At 40.9% G+C, this 13726-nt stretch overlaps 1 protein-coding gene across 2 annotated transcripts; it reads left to right on the plus strand.

Annotated features, from left to right (window-relative positions):
• Window positions 1-1814: 1814 nt before the first annotated feature.
• HRG (histidine rich glycoprotein) lies at window positions 1815-12505 on the plus strand. Of its 2 annotated transcripts, none has more exons than XM_054205194.1 (7): window positions 1815-2088; window positions 5179-5286; window positions 6261-6348; window positions 6871-7037; window positions 8765-8881; window positions 10116-10202; window positions 10819-12505. In XM_054205194.1, the coding sequence occupies exons 1-7, from the start codon at window positions 1891-1893 to the stop codon at window positions 12079-12081; spliced, it is 2028 nt and encodes a 675-aa protein (XP_054061169.1). In that variant the 5' UTR covers window positions 1815-1890; the 3' UTR covers window positions 12082-12505. The 2 variants fall into 2 exon arrangements, with proteins under 2 accessions (XP_054061169.1, XP_054061170.1); XM_054205195.1 differs by having other exon boundaries at window positions 10822-12505.
• The last annotated feature ends 1221 nt before the right edge of the window (window positions 12506-13726 follow it).

Below are 13726 nucleotides of genomic sequence, written 5' to 3' on the forward strand. Positions count from 1 at the left end.
TATTTCAAATGTCTTTGATTATTTATACAACACTTATTTCACCACTTTTTTTTCAATTTTCCAGAAGAAATTCTGAATTATTATAATGAAACATGATAAAAACATCAATGTAAGAAATGCCCTCCTGCATCAGAACGGTGGTTCATCCAGCCCAGTATTCAGCTCTCCCAGTGGCAGAGAACTGTGGTTCGGAGAAAACTCTGACCTGCCCCCTTCTGCAGACCATTCCTCATGTACCTTCCCAGTACCCAGAGCCACTGTACTGGGGATTTAAGAGAGCACTTATCTGCTTAGTCCTTCTAGTAGCCACTTGAGGACCTGCTGCCCATGAACTTTTCTGAGCCATTTCTACTGTCTGCCTCCACGTCTTTCTGTGGCAACAAGTTCCAGAAGTTCACTACCCATTGTACGGGGGCTATTTTTATCCATTTTAAACTGATTCACACTAGTTTTGAGTGCCCCAGTTTCTAATATTGTAAAATCCTCCATTTAGCTTATCTACTACCAGAGAACTGTTAAATGTGTCCTGAACTAACTATAAAAGAAAGCCACTGCTTCAGCTCTATGCAGCCTAAAATGTGATTTCTTAGACACCAAACATGCTAAAAGTTGGAATTTTTTTTAATAAGGGTTAATGAAATAAGGATGTAAGGGTTAAGGACGATTACCCATTCTATTTCCCTATGTTTCTCACAAAACTAAGTCAAAGCAAAAGTTCAAAGTCAAACATGTAAACCCAAGCCAATTATATAGCTAGCAGCTTTTTCTATGAGAAGCTGATCCAACCCTTCACCAGGACTTGGAAAATTTCTCATCTGAATCTGACCTTGTCATTTTGGATTCACATTGAATTTATGTATTTTCTCATTCAGAGTTTGAATTTTGTATTCAAACTTCAGCCACTCCCTGAGAAGTGATTACTGCCTTTTAAGAATGTCTTAAACTATCACAAATAAAAGATTTTTAATACAATGAAACAACATCTTCTCCTTTCTGCTTAGCAGAGGATACGGGTGTATCCGGTGAAAGGTATGAATTTAGTATGTACTGAATTATTTTAATGAATACAAAAAAGTTACCAGCCATCCTCTAAAGAAGTCCATGAAGGCTACTACAGCCAAAGAGCACACAACACCGCTCAGACTGAGAACGCAAAGGCAGCTTAAAGTCACGCCATGCCATGCCTAGGTTACATCGGTATTAAGCCGTCAGTCCCATCCTGTGTACCATCTGAAATGATGTAAGGCTGACAGGAGTCTGCTCTCCATTTCTCGAGCTGGAAGGGCAGCAGGTACTCACAGAGAGCTACGGAGCACCAGCTTGCAAGTGCATCTTCAGCTACACATCCCGTTTCCAAACCTGAGTGATCTCCTTGTTTCCCTTTCACTAGTTCTCCGCTAGGTAAGGATCTGTGAAAACAGGGGCATGGACACAGCCATCATTTGACCACAAATATTTCAGCATATTTTCAGTTCAACTGTTTTTAGAGTAAACAGAAAACCAAGATTGCACAATACCTGCATACATGAACTGGACCTTCTTAATGCCAGGCTCAGCAACACAGTGTTAGAAGTGTTTTTCATAGTAAAACACTATTGCACAATACCTGCTTAAAGAATTACAAACATAGTCCCTTTGATGGGTAGTTCAGAGAGTATTATAAGGCCTACTTTCTTCAAAAATCTGCTCAATCACTATATAATCATTTACTTGCTGTTTGCAAATGTTAATCCAGGGTCAAGGTAATAGCTCTCTGACACGACACTTGAATTTATGTAAAACCATACCTTTTTAGCATTCAGTTGTAGCTTCGGTGGGCTACTCTGATTTAAAAGCAGACTACTGGCTTTATCGGAGCATGGGCAGAGGTGACCTGACACTGCAAACAAAATGCTGCTTCTAGCTTCAGCTTTTCTTCTGACACTACTGCAGTGCTCTAACGCCCAAAACAAAACCAGCATTACCCCTGCAGACTGTAGCACCGTTGAAACAGATGCAGGCGTGGCCCTGGATTTGGTCAACAGACATCGCAGAGATGGCTATGTGTTTGGTTTATTCCGTGTTGCTGATGCACACGAACTACGCATAGTAAGTATCAATTTAAAGGCTGATTTACACAAGACTGATTTTTAAATAGTGCGCCAGATCATTAAAAGCTTATGTTTATTGCTTTTTAGCAGAGAAATGTTGATGTAATTCAATGAATCAGCTCTGATTTACACTATCTCAGTAATCATTTGTGCATGATTTATTGTACACAAGCTTGATTTCGAAAGACACTGAATGCCCTCTATTCTCTTGGCTGACAGGATGTTAGCGTAAGGGATGCACTGAACAGCTTTATACACCACCAGAAATTCATCATTCCGTTCTGTTGTCAGGTCTCATATTCAAAATTTACATTCAGAGGGTTTCTTTAATCTGCGAATGGCTAACATTAATTAGATCAATGTATTCTGCAAGATCGGAATTTTGTTCTTATCTGAATTTTGGAGATAGCTGATAACTGGATGGAAGGGGAAATGGCAGAGGAAGCCAAAGAAGATGAAAATGCCACTCTGCAAAACAGGGGAAGGGCTGGATAGAGAATCCATATCAGTCATTTCCTATTTCCCTCCTATTTCTATTTCTATTTCCTAGAGAGGACACATAAGCCTTTCTCAATGATTGCCTAAACGCCAAAGCAAATCAATAGCAGAAAAAGCAATAGAATACAAGATTTCCTTAATAGTAACTAAAAGAGACCAAGGACATGCAGATTTACTAATGCACCTGGCTACCTTTTAGCTGCTTGGCTATGAAACTAGAATCCAGGCACACATCCAGTGTTTACGAAATGTGTGTGCCACCCCTGTGACGTGGAGCCACTGGGCAGTCAGACACGCAAAATTCATTGGATGAATGAAAAAAACCAGTTGTTTCTAAAAAGAAAAATCTCAGTGCTTCTACATTTTAACCAATTATTAACTTATTGACTATATAAACTGTAGAACGATGACTCGGAATAGGGACGAGAGCTGAGGATTCACACTTCCAGATGAATGCTATAGCCACTAGACTACCATGCTTATGATTTGCTTTGTACCCTTAATGACTTTTGCTGTCTTTGGCGCCACAGCTTCAGCTGTCACAGAGTCTACAAGGCCAGAAAAGGCCCTTCTATCTATCTTACTGCTAAAGACTTCTCCCTGTGAGGTCTCTGTACCTTCTCAGACCCAAAGCCAACAGGCGTTGTTGCTGCACACTGATCGTGTACACTACTGGGCAAGAAGTTGTGTTGGCTCCACTGCCAAGATGACATTAAAAAATAATTTTAAAAAACCCAAAACCAAAAAACAAAAACCCCAAACAATCCAGGACATTATTTTGATTATCTCCATGCAATAGTGTACATCAACCCTCTTAGAAACTTAACAGAGCAATTCCTAGCAGCTGGATCTAGAGTTCTTGAAGCGTAAGATACTCCGCTATTCACACTGGAACAGTTCTGGGCTTGTGCAGTGCAGAACTCTGGTACCCAAGATGCTTTTAAAACAACCACAAAGGCACCATATAAGATATTATTTTTTCCAAGAGCTATGCAGCAGACAAACAGAGGAATTTTCTACTGCATATTTGGACGTAGACACTTAATTTCACCCAAGCTCTGCTATAGGCTTTATTGAATCCAAATGCATCCTGCTAAAGAAAATAAATATTTGCCAGGGCTGAATTGGCTTCTTCAGCATTTCACAGGTTTGGATGACAAAGTGAATGTGTTTAGTCATTTCCGTTTCAGAGGGCTCCTTGCAAATAGCACACTTTACAAAACACTTACCTATCTTACCTTTCCATTCTGTGCAATTCTATAAATACAAATCAGAAAGAACTAGTCTCTCTCACTGTCTTTGTTCTCTTGTCTTCCCTGTCTGCATTTTACTCACTGTTGGGATTTATAAAACAAAATAAAAACGCTAATGCCTCTAAGCAGAGAATAATCACGTGGCTAGTGGGCCGGCTATGTCCAGGACAACTATATTCTTTTCCTGATGCCGTTATTGATACCACGTGTCTTCATGCAAATCACCTAGCCCCTATTTGAAACACAGCGACCATGCTAAGACATATGCACACTGCAAAACCAGTGTTCAACGTGACACTAGTGGACTCTCACTAATAAAAATATTACACTAGACTGCAGTAATTCTTTCTCAAGGTCTCGCCTATACAGGAGCACTCTGAAAACAGAATCTGAATGGATGAAATTTCATAAAACTCAAGGACATTTATTCACAGTGAAGGGCTTTGCATCGTTTTATCTAAATGACAAAATAAAATACGTCTGAGTTCATTCTGAATGTCCACACAGGGCTTGCATGAAGTTTAAATAATCCATTCCAAATGTGAATTGAGATTCATTTTGCAGCAGAAAAATACAAAGCTGTTTCTGTGGGCCACAGATAATTCTTAACACCACATCCCATTACACTGGCAGCAAAATTCAAATTCTGATTCTCCATCCTGTTTGTTCAGGAGACGGAAAGTACTAGAATGTCAGAGCTAAGGCTCCTGACTTCGTAGGGATTATTACAGCTTTGTTGCATCACTCTCTGAATCAACTGAGCGGGAAGCAAAGTTCTGAAGGAGCATCTGGCCACTGGGGTCAGTTGAAATGCCTGTAGCTGTACAATTGGCTGCCTGGACAACTGGTTTCCTAATAGTCCAGTATGTTCTATGTGAATCAGAAAGAGGGAATGGCAACTTTTTAACACTGGCATTTTCCCCACTTGATGGATGCCAGACTCTTCTCGCAGTTCTCAACAAAAGGACAAGAGGCAACAGTTGTAAGTTGCAGGAAGGGAAATTCAGACTAGATGTAAGACCCCAAAAAATCATGGAAAAAGTGGATAAGTACCGGAAGAGCCCAGGGAGGTTGTGGGACATCTGTCTTGGTGATACATAGAACTTAGCTGAATCTAACTTTGAAGTTAGTTTTACCTTGAGCAAGTGGCTGGAGAAGATGACCTCCAAAGGTTCCTTCCAGCCTAAACCCCCTTCTACGCTCGTCAGCTCAGAAAAACCTTCATAGGGAACTGGGGAAGCTACATTAAAGATTAAACGTATCTATTTAAAAAAAAATTTTTTTCAGACCAAACTTCTTGTATACAAACTCTTTTTTTACCTGCCCTTCTCTTCCAGGGAAATTCATCAGTCCTCTACTTAACTTTGGATGTGCTGGAAACCGAATGCTCTGTATTATCCAGAAGACACTGGGAGTCTTGTGAATACAGCGACACCTATTCCATGGCAAGTAACGGCACCCAGGCAGAGTCATAGCTCAATAATGCATTAACTTGATCTTCATCTGAACTGCCCAGAAATGTCTGTGTCACAAAACCTCTAAGTGCAGACTAGGCTTTAATATGGCTCACTATGAAATAAAATCTATTGAATTCTAGAGTTGTTAAACATAAGCCAGAGGTTTGGAAAAGGGTCGACTCCTCACGTAAGTGCAGCTTTATATACCCAGCTATCTCAAAGGAGCTATAGTCCCCATTCCACTGCTGGTAGCAGTACTGATGTTTTAAGAATAATTTGCTGACAGCTAAAGGGCAGGAGAAATTATTTTTTCAAGCAAGTTCCTAGTATATTAGCCAGAAATACCAGTGTCGTATTTTGTCAGTTTTCTGTCATAGAGTTTGTGGAATGACAATGTGAAACCTTGGTAGTGTCTGTACACGTATGATACGTTGCAATACTTGGCATTTATTGTTGCAACCCAATGGTGCAGTCTGGGATGAGAACTACCCGTCCAAAACTTTACTTAAGGAGGAGAGTGGTGACACTGCCACTCCAAACAAAGCAGGAAGGCCACGAGGAGAGAAGAGAGGGCATTTACTCTTTTCATTAAGATGGGGAAAAGGAACGGAAGAAAAGGTCCATCCACTTTTTGATAAAGATTTATGTAACCCTGCGTACCTCTGGCACCCTAACCTCCCCTGTTAGCTAGTATTATCTTACTGTAAATAATTATTAGCATTTCCATTGTCTACTCAGTCATGCAAAACTGAGAATTAAAATAAAAGCTCTTGTAGAGGGAGATCCCATTTTATCTGAACACTAATTTTGACTGGTACCAGATCAAACATTCCATTAATGACCACATCTGTTATTCTTAGAAGTACTGTACATTAAAAGGAGGCATAATTTCTATGATCACCTACATCCAATTAAACCCAGTGAAAATAACACCATAATCACATATTCTTTTTTCCTCTCAGGACTTTGGGCAATGTAAGATTATCACACATACAAACCAGCTGCTGAAGAAACCCCAACTGTATGGATTTAATTGTACATTAAGTCCAGGTAAAATAACCACTGTTGTAAGCCAATGCATACCTCAAACCAGCCCCAGTACCAAATTACAAGTCTGTGCACTACTAGTGTACGGTAACTGTAAGAGATTCATTCATCTGCTTGCAATTCATATTTGAGATAATTCAAGCGGAATGTTAAGAATGAGTAATAGAATTAAGGTTACCCTACTCTTCCAAAGCAGACTTTATTAATGTCAGATGATATCACCGTTCCAGTCCACCAAAACATGATCATGAATATCAGAAAAATAAACTTAGAAAGAATGCCCAGTTGGAATGGTAAGATTCTAAGGTGGAGCTAAAAGATTTATATGAATATTCATTTTCACAGGTTTGGGTTTTTTTCACATTACAGGACAAACCCGTATTTGTGGAGTGAGGGATAGGTATTTCACTTCCAAGGAAACACTTGCATTTCATTTTCTCATTACGAGTTCACATTGAAGGTACATGCACACTCGCAAGAGTATTAATATCCATTACAATGTAAGTAAATTCTCTGTTTTCACAGTTCCTCCTGATTTATTAGAGTGCAAAGATTGTCCTGTGAAAGTTGAAGCCTTAGAAGTCACAGAGCAACACAAAAATATTGCTGCAAAGGCCCTGAAGAAATTTAACAGTGAGAGTAACCACACAAACTACTTTGACGTGGACAAAGTTGAAAAGATTTTAAAGATGGTAAGTGGCATTTTGTCCTAGAATTACTTATAAATGACAAAATTTTGTGAGCAGCTCCAAAACTACGGGACCAGAACTCAAACCCTTCTAGGATCAGAACCATTGCTTGTCACCTCTCAGCGCAAATCATCTACTTCAGTTTTATGAAGGTCCTACTTCTGCAAAAACTTGCTATTAACTTTAATTTAGGCACGTGAAAGCAGAAGAATTTCTCATCTGCTGAAAACCATGGCAGTGTGATGGGATCCAAAGTGTCAGAGCCTTCTGTGTGTGCATGTTTTTATTTTGAATGCCTATTTACCTATCATATCATAACATACAAGAGTTTATTTACTACTCACCAGAGTTCTTCAGGATGTACAGTCATGTGTGTTATCACAGTCATACATTCTGCCAACTGAAGCCAGGTACATTTTTTTACTCTTAGAATATTTAGCACGTGGGTACAAGACAAAAGTGGAACACGCTCAGCATCATTTTGACTCTCTGCTGCAGAGCAAAGCAGCACTGTGAGAGCTCTGAAAGACAGTAGGTAAATTTTTATCTGCGCTGTACCTCCTGAAGAACTACTGACTCTGGTACATAACTCCTCATCTTTGAGTGATGTTGGCATGAAGAATTATCCTTTGGGTGATTTGAAGTATAACTCTCACATCACCACAATTTCTTGTTGGGAGATGCTGGAGATGTCACTTAAACAGCACAGGATCATCCTGCCAACATGTGTCAGTTCAGGACACCTCCGAGTGAGGTTGCATGGCCCTGCCATAACACATGCTGATCTTGGAAACTGCCTAAATTATGGTATGCCAACCCCACCTCCCTGCAGCTTTTAACATTGCTCAGAAACTTGGCAGTGCTCTACACTGTAGTCCCATGCAGGATGTATCCCTACTCCCATTTAGCAAGTGGCTCTTTTCAGATTGCCTGGATTCATGGATTTCTCCCTAAATGCTTTGTCTTCACGCTTCAGCATCTTTAGCTACAGTCACAATTTAGGTTGTACCACTGGATTTCAATAGACTGCATAACACTGAGAAACTATGAATTATGATTAAAAAAATACACCATGAAGCATGTGCATCCACTTTTAACCAATGTAGTGAAACTTGTGTGCACACACATGCTATGGATACCTTCAACACAGACCTGAAATAAACTACAGCAGTTGACAATTAAAATGAAACACCTCTTCATGGATTTTAATAGGATCCCAAAGGCTTTCTCCCACGCTCTTGTGGAGTAATGCCTTCTCTATGAATAATGCCACTGACAACAGAGAAAGCAACAATCTCACAGTAACTGGCAGAACTTCCTCCCCAATTAACATCAGCACTGCAGCACTATGCACTCCCATCACTGGGAAGGGGTGGTTGCCATCCAGTAGATCTCTGTATTTTTACAAGAGCAGCAGTTAATAAGGACGCTACTTCCTAAAAACACAGGCTGTAAAAGTAACAGTTATTATTACAGCATACACATACTAGACACAGAAGTAAAGCAACCATTCCTGGAACTCATAAAGGTGTGAGGCAAGTAAGGTATAAATTATTGAATCTTTTTTTCCTTACTGAATACGTGTATATGGACGAACATTTGAACAGCACAGGTAAAGAAAGCATGAGGTAGACAGGATTTTGACAACAATATGAAGTATGGTTGGTTTTAAATTTACAGGACTTTAAATACACCTAGTTATCACTTCTTGTTTGACCTCTTGGTTTCAGACTGCCTCCCGTGAAGGTTACATTTTAGGATTCTCTATAAAAGAGACCAACTGTTCCAAATCCGCACAACAAGCAGATGAGGCATTGGAATGTGATTTTCTGGATGACTGGCACGCCGTAAGTAAAGTCTTAGCATGAGAACTGACACAATGGGTGGCACCAGGAAGATCTTCCCGCAATATTTCTAAGTGTTTCTTATAAGCATGCACCCAAACTCAAAATTAGAAATCCAGCATGTCCAAGTCCAGATCCTAATCTTGCAGCTGCTTCTTTTTATTCTATAAGGAGGCAATCTGAACTCTCAAATCTAAATGTAACCTGAGTCTGGCATATTACAGACCTAGAGCTGAGCTGTTCAGATTACTATCAAAGTACTCTCCTCACCCCACCTTCCCTTTACAATAATAGTCTACACCAAAGAAACAACTAGGCAAGATTATCATTTCAGAATAAATTATTCCCCAGAAATGAAACTGAGGGAATATAATAAATAATAATATAATATAAATTAAAATATAAAAAATATATTAATAAACATATGTAATAAAAATAAAAGCTAAATTCAGTAGAATGAAGAACAAGCCAGATAGTCAGAGGTTTTGAATTCTGTTCTCAACGCTGCCATCACAGGAGTATGTGTGTAAAACGCTACTAACATTTGTAGTTGTTGATGCCAATAGGCTATTAATGGCCCAAACATTTATCAAGATAAAGCATCCCCTAGAGAGAGCACACACAGAACCCCCCACCTGGGTTCTGTGCTCTTCCAGATGAGCAATTCCACACACAATGAGTGGGCAGCAGGTGAAAGTCACAGCAAACAGGATGCTAAGGGAAGCAATGCTAAGGGATTTCAACAAATCACTTTTTGAAAGATAAATACGGAAGAAAGCTCTACCTGGAGCTTTGTCTGAAACAGCATAGACTCACAGTGTCTGGTTTTGAGGACTTTGAGCAAAATTTCAGAATAGCCCAATCTGAACAGATGTTTGACAAACAAAGACAGAAAAAAAAGCAATAAAAATCAGTGACCTACAGGGTACTCGTTTTGGAGACATCAGTAGCTGACCAATTTCTTACAGACACCAAAAGAGAAATAAGATGAAGAGCAGTAATCTGCTAGACACACATGGTGGTCTTCACAGTCAAGAACACTCCAAAATAGCCTATATTTTAATCATTATTAATCACTGGCAAGTATCACTGGTCAGAAAGTTCAAGATCTAAGTTATGTAAACATACTTAGGCATGGAAGGAACTAGCCTAACTTTTGAAATGTGGAACTTTCAGTAGCTCCATCACAACAACGCATATGTGCATTGGCGGGTTTTTTTTCTTTTCTTTTGCTTAGCACGTGGGATTCTGCAGGGCAAGAATTATCAGTGATCCAGATGAACCTGATGGAACAGATATAAACTGTGAAATCTACCATCCCTGCGTATGTACTCACTTACTGAAATGTCTCTGGCTCTATCCTCCTGCAGGGTACACCAGCCTCACTTAGTCCAGACTGACAGATGATTGCAGCGGTTGTTTATGTCCCTTTATTATTGCCTGGGGGTGACAGACTGGCTTTGGACTGCTAGGTCAATCAGAGGATGAATTAGAATTGAGCTGGCCCTACTACTCCCTCCAAGGGCGTCTCCTCTGAGTCCAATCATACTCCTTAGTTAAAGTGAATAGAGATTGGCAAACAAGTTCAAAAGAATTTTAGAATGCAAGAGGAGGGGAGATAAACTTTATCATATTTGGTATTCCAGTTTATACGACAACAGCTACTCCAGTGTTTTGATCCATCACAAATTTTGCTCAGTTAGTTATATTATTTCATTTTGTTATGGTGCAGTGTTTCCAGATGATTTTCAGTAATTTGGCATTTTATCATCTACTCCTTCTCTTCTATTTTGAAAAAAACACAGGTTTTGTTTCCTTACAGATCACTAGAACTGTAAATGCAAACCTACTAACTCCCACCTCTCTCTCCTTCTCACCACTTTCTTCTGTCCCGTTAACATCTCACTTAATATTTCCTCCCCTGGTTTTTTTTTGAACAGCAGCACCACTACAGGCAAAGATGCAGACATTTAACTCTGAGACATCCCCATCATCATTTTGGTCACAGACATCATCACAGGCATCATCACAGGCATGGATGTCCACCCTTTTCTCAATCCAGACCTGAAGAACCTGAGCATAACCATACTTTCAGTGAAGAACATCAAGACAGCCATGAAGGACCTTCTCCTCCTCCTCCCCCACATGGTGAACCATATCACCACCTTCACCCTCCGCACCATTGTCTTCCACCTCCTCCCCATGGTGGACCACATCACCACCCTTCTCCTCCTCCCCATGAGGGACCACATCCTCCTCCCCAAGAGGAACCACAACATCCCCTTTCTGCTCCTTCTCCCCATGATGAACCACATCATCCCGTTTCTGCTCCTCCTCCCCATGATGAACCACATCATCCTCCTTCCCCAGAGGAATTACATGATCTCTCTTCTCTTTCTCCTACCCATGATGAACCACATAATCCTCCTCTTGGTCCCCATCATGGACCACACTGTCCTCCCCCTCCTCATGGACCACATCACCACCATCCTCCTCATCACCATAGACCACACTGTCCTCCCTCTCCTCATGGACCACATCACCACCATCCTCCTCCCCATCATGGACCACACTGTCCTCCGCCCCCTCCTCATGGACCACATCACCACCATCTTCCTCCCCATCATGGACCACACTGTCCTCCGCCCCCTCCTCATGGACCACATCACCACTATCCTTCTCCCCATCATGGACCACACTGTCCTCCCCCTCCTCATGGACCCCATCACCACCATCCTCCTCCCCATCATGGACCACACTGTCCTCCGCCCCCTCCTCATGGACCACATCACCACCATCTTCCTCCCCATCATCGACCACATCACCCTCCTCCTCCAGGCCACCCTCCTCACCTCTATCATCACTATTACAGACATAATTGCAACAAGACAAGCATATCAGGAAAGTACTTTCCATTCCAAATAATAGGAGCTCTCTATCGCATTCCAGTTCTAAATCAGCAGGATTCTCTAACACCTCCCACTGCAAACTTTCCTGAGCTAGCCCAACGCAGCCCTCACTCCTCCAGCCCTGGTGAAGGGATTCCCTTCACTGGCTTAAGTCTAAAGGAGATACTAGAAGCTCCAGGTTTTCCAGATCACCCTACGCAGTCAAAGTCATGCCCAGGAAACCCCAAACTTGTTCTTCCAAAAATTTTGCCTTTATTTCCACATAGCTCCATGGCAGAAAATTCTCCTGCATGACCTCAGAGAATGATGTTCCTGGTCTGAGAGTTGCAGGGCCAATGATAGTCACACAATGAATGAAAACAGCACATGGAGAAGGGGAAAAAGCATACAATTTCTAGGGAGGAGAAGCAATGAAAATAATGATTAAGACAAGTATTCCCACCTGCCTCTTGATCCCAGCTACCTCAGACTCCACTGTAACTGAGTCCCTCAGATAATGTTTATTGCTATAAACCTCCCCAGCAAACAATGCTCCTTTAGTTGGAACAAAAAGGAAAATTCCCTAATAGTGAAAACTACCATCTAAAATATTTCATTTTCTCATCATCCATAATTATAATGTACTCTGAGGAAACCTGACCTGGAGGAAATTTGATCGCCTTCCATAAAAAATGACCCATGGCACTAGATTCATGCTTTGTAAAGATTCAAAGAAAATAAAAATATGTAAGCTTTTTTTTTTCTTGACACGGTTGCCAAAGTTTTGTCTTTTTTGTTACTGTGGCTGTTTGGCTGCACAGTAAACATCAATGAGGCATTCCCTAGCATAAATCGGTGGTTGGGTTACCACTATTGTCTAGAAGAGGTCTGACAATAGTTAATGACTTTTAGCATGACACTGCAGGGTGGCCCCCACAGGCACTTCCATTGCTACAGTTGCTGGTGGTTCAAGGACAGCCCTTTTCAAATAGTTCATAATTGCTCTCAGGGGAGGAGAAAAGCAGATGCATGTAATAACGCTTTCATGTAAATGTTTTCTTGATCACTGAACCTTCCTCCTTGGAATCTGAGTTGGGAGAAGCAGGTGTCTCTCTATACACTAGCCCCCATCAAGGTAAAGACCATTTAGACACACCTGGGACCCCAATGAGTTAGTTCACAAGAGTTATCTCATAAGCAAGCACATGGGATTAATCTCAAAAAATCAGTAAATTGGTGCTCAAAGTAGCTTTTTAATGGCATAAAATAAAATATGGTGTGGGCTGTGTGAAGGCTACATTGAAGAAAACGCAACAAAATGGGGCCAGCATTTTGTGTCACTGAGTGAAGGTTATCTAATTTTTAAAAGTGCATTATCATGAGTGAACAACCTTATTTCTGGCATCCTTTATCCACAAAGTCTCGAAAGTGCATTTTCGTTAACCAAAACTTGTAGCACAACACAACTGGAACACTGGAGCTGAGGCAATCCCAAGGTTCACAGACTCAAACCAAAGCTATTTGGTGCTCAACACCGGAGACAAGCACCAGATGTTCCCAGCCAGCTCTAATTCCAGCTCTGCCAGACACAGGCAACGTTACTCAATCCCTTGTTCTCTGACGTCACTTTCCCTATCTGTAATGATAACAAAACATTACGAAGACTGAAGACATGGCCCAAAGGCAGTCTCTCCACATGGCGTCAAAAGTGGACACTTCCAGTAGTAACACGAAGGACGAGGTTTAGCAAGTGTTATTGAAGAGTTATGTGACTTTTTTTCAAACATGTTCTGGCTTCTCAGAACTATTGCAGTCTGAACAATAAACAGATCTATAAAATTAAGAGGGTTGTTGTCCACAACCAGAACTTGATTGCCACTGTGACCTTCTTGGGTATTTTATTTAAGCCTTGTAAAATTCAGTCTCAGTAGCAGATTAGATGTTAAGAAAAGAAGCCAGA

Source organism: Rissa tridactyla, chromosome 6 (genome assembly GCF_028500815.1).
Source record: "Rissa tridactyla isolate bRisTri1 chromosome 6, bRisTri1.patW.cur.20221130, whole genome shotgun sequence".
Lineage (NCBI taxonomy): Eukaryota > Metazoa > Chordata > Aves > Charadriiformes > Laridae > Rissa > Rissa tridactyla.

Coding starts and splice junctions, on each gene's coding strand:
- HRG (XM_054205194.1), top strand. CDS start 1,891: ATGCTGCTTCTAGCTTCAGCTTTTCTTCTGACACTACTGCAGTGCTCT. Junction 7,038..8,764: donor TTGAAAAGATTTTAAAGATG/GTAAGTGGCATT, acceptor TCTTGGTTTCAG/ACTGCCTCCCGTGAAGGTTA. Junction 8,882..10,115: donor TTCTGGATGACTGGCACGCC/GTAAGTAAAGTC, acceptor TCTTTTGCTTAG/CACGTGGGATTCTGCAGGGC.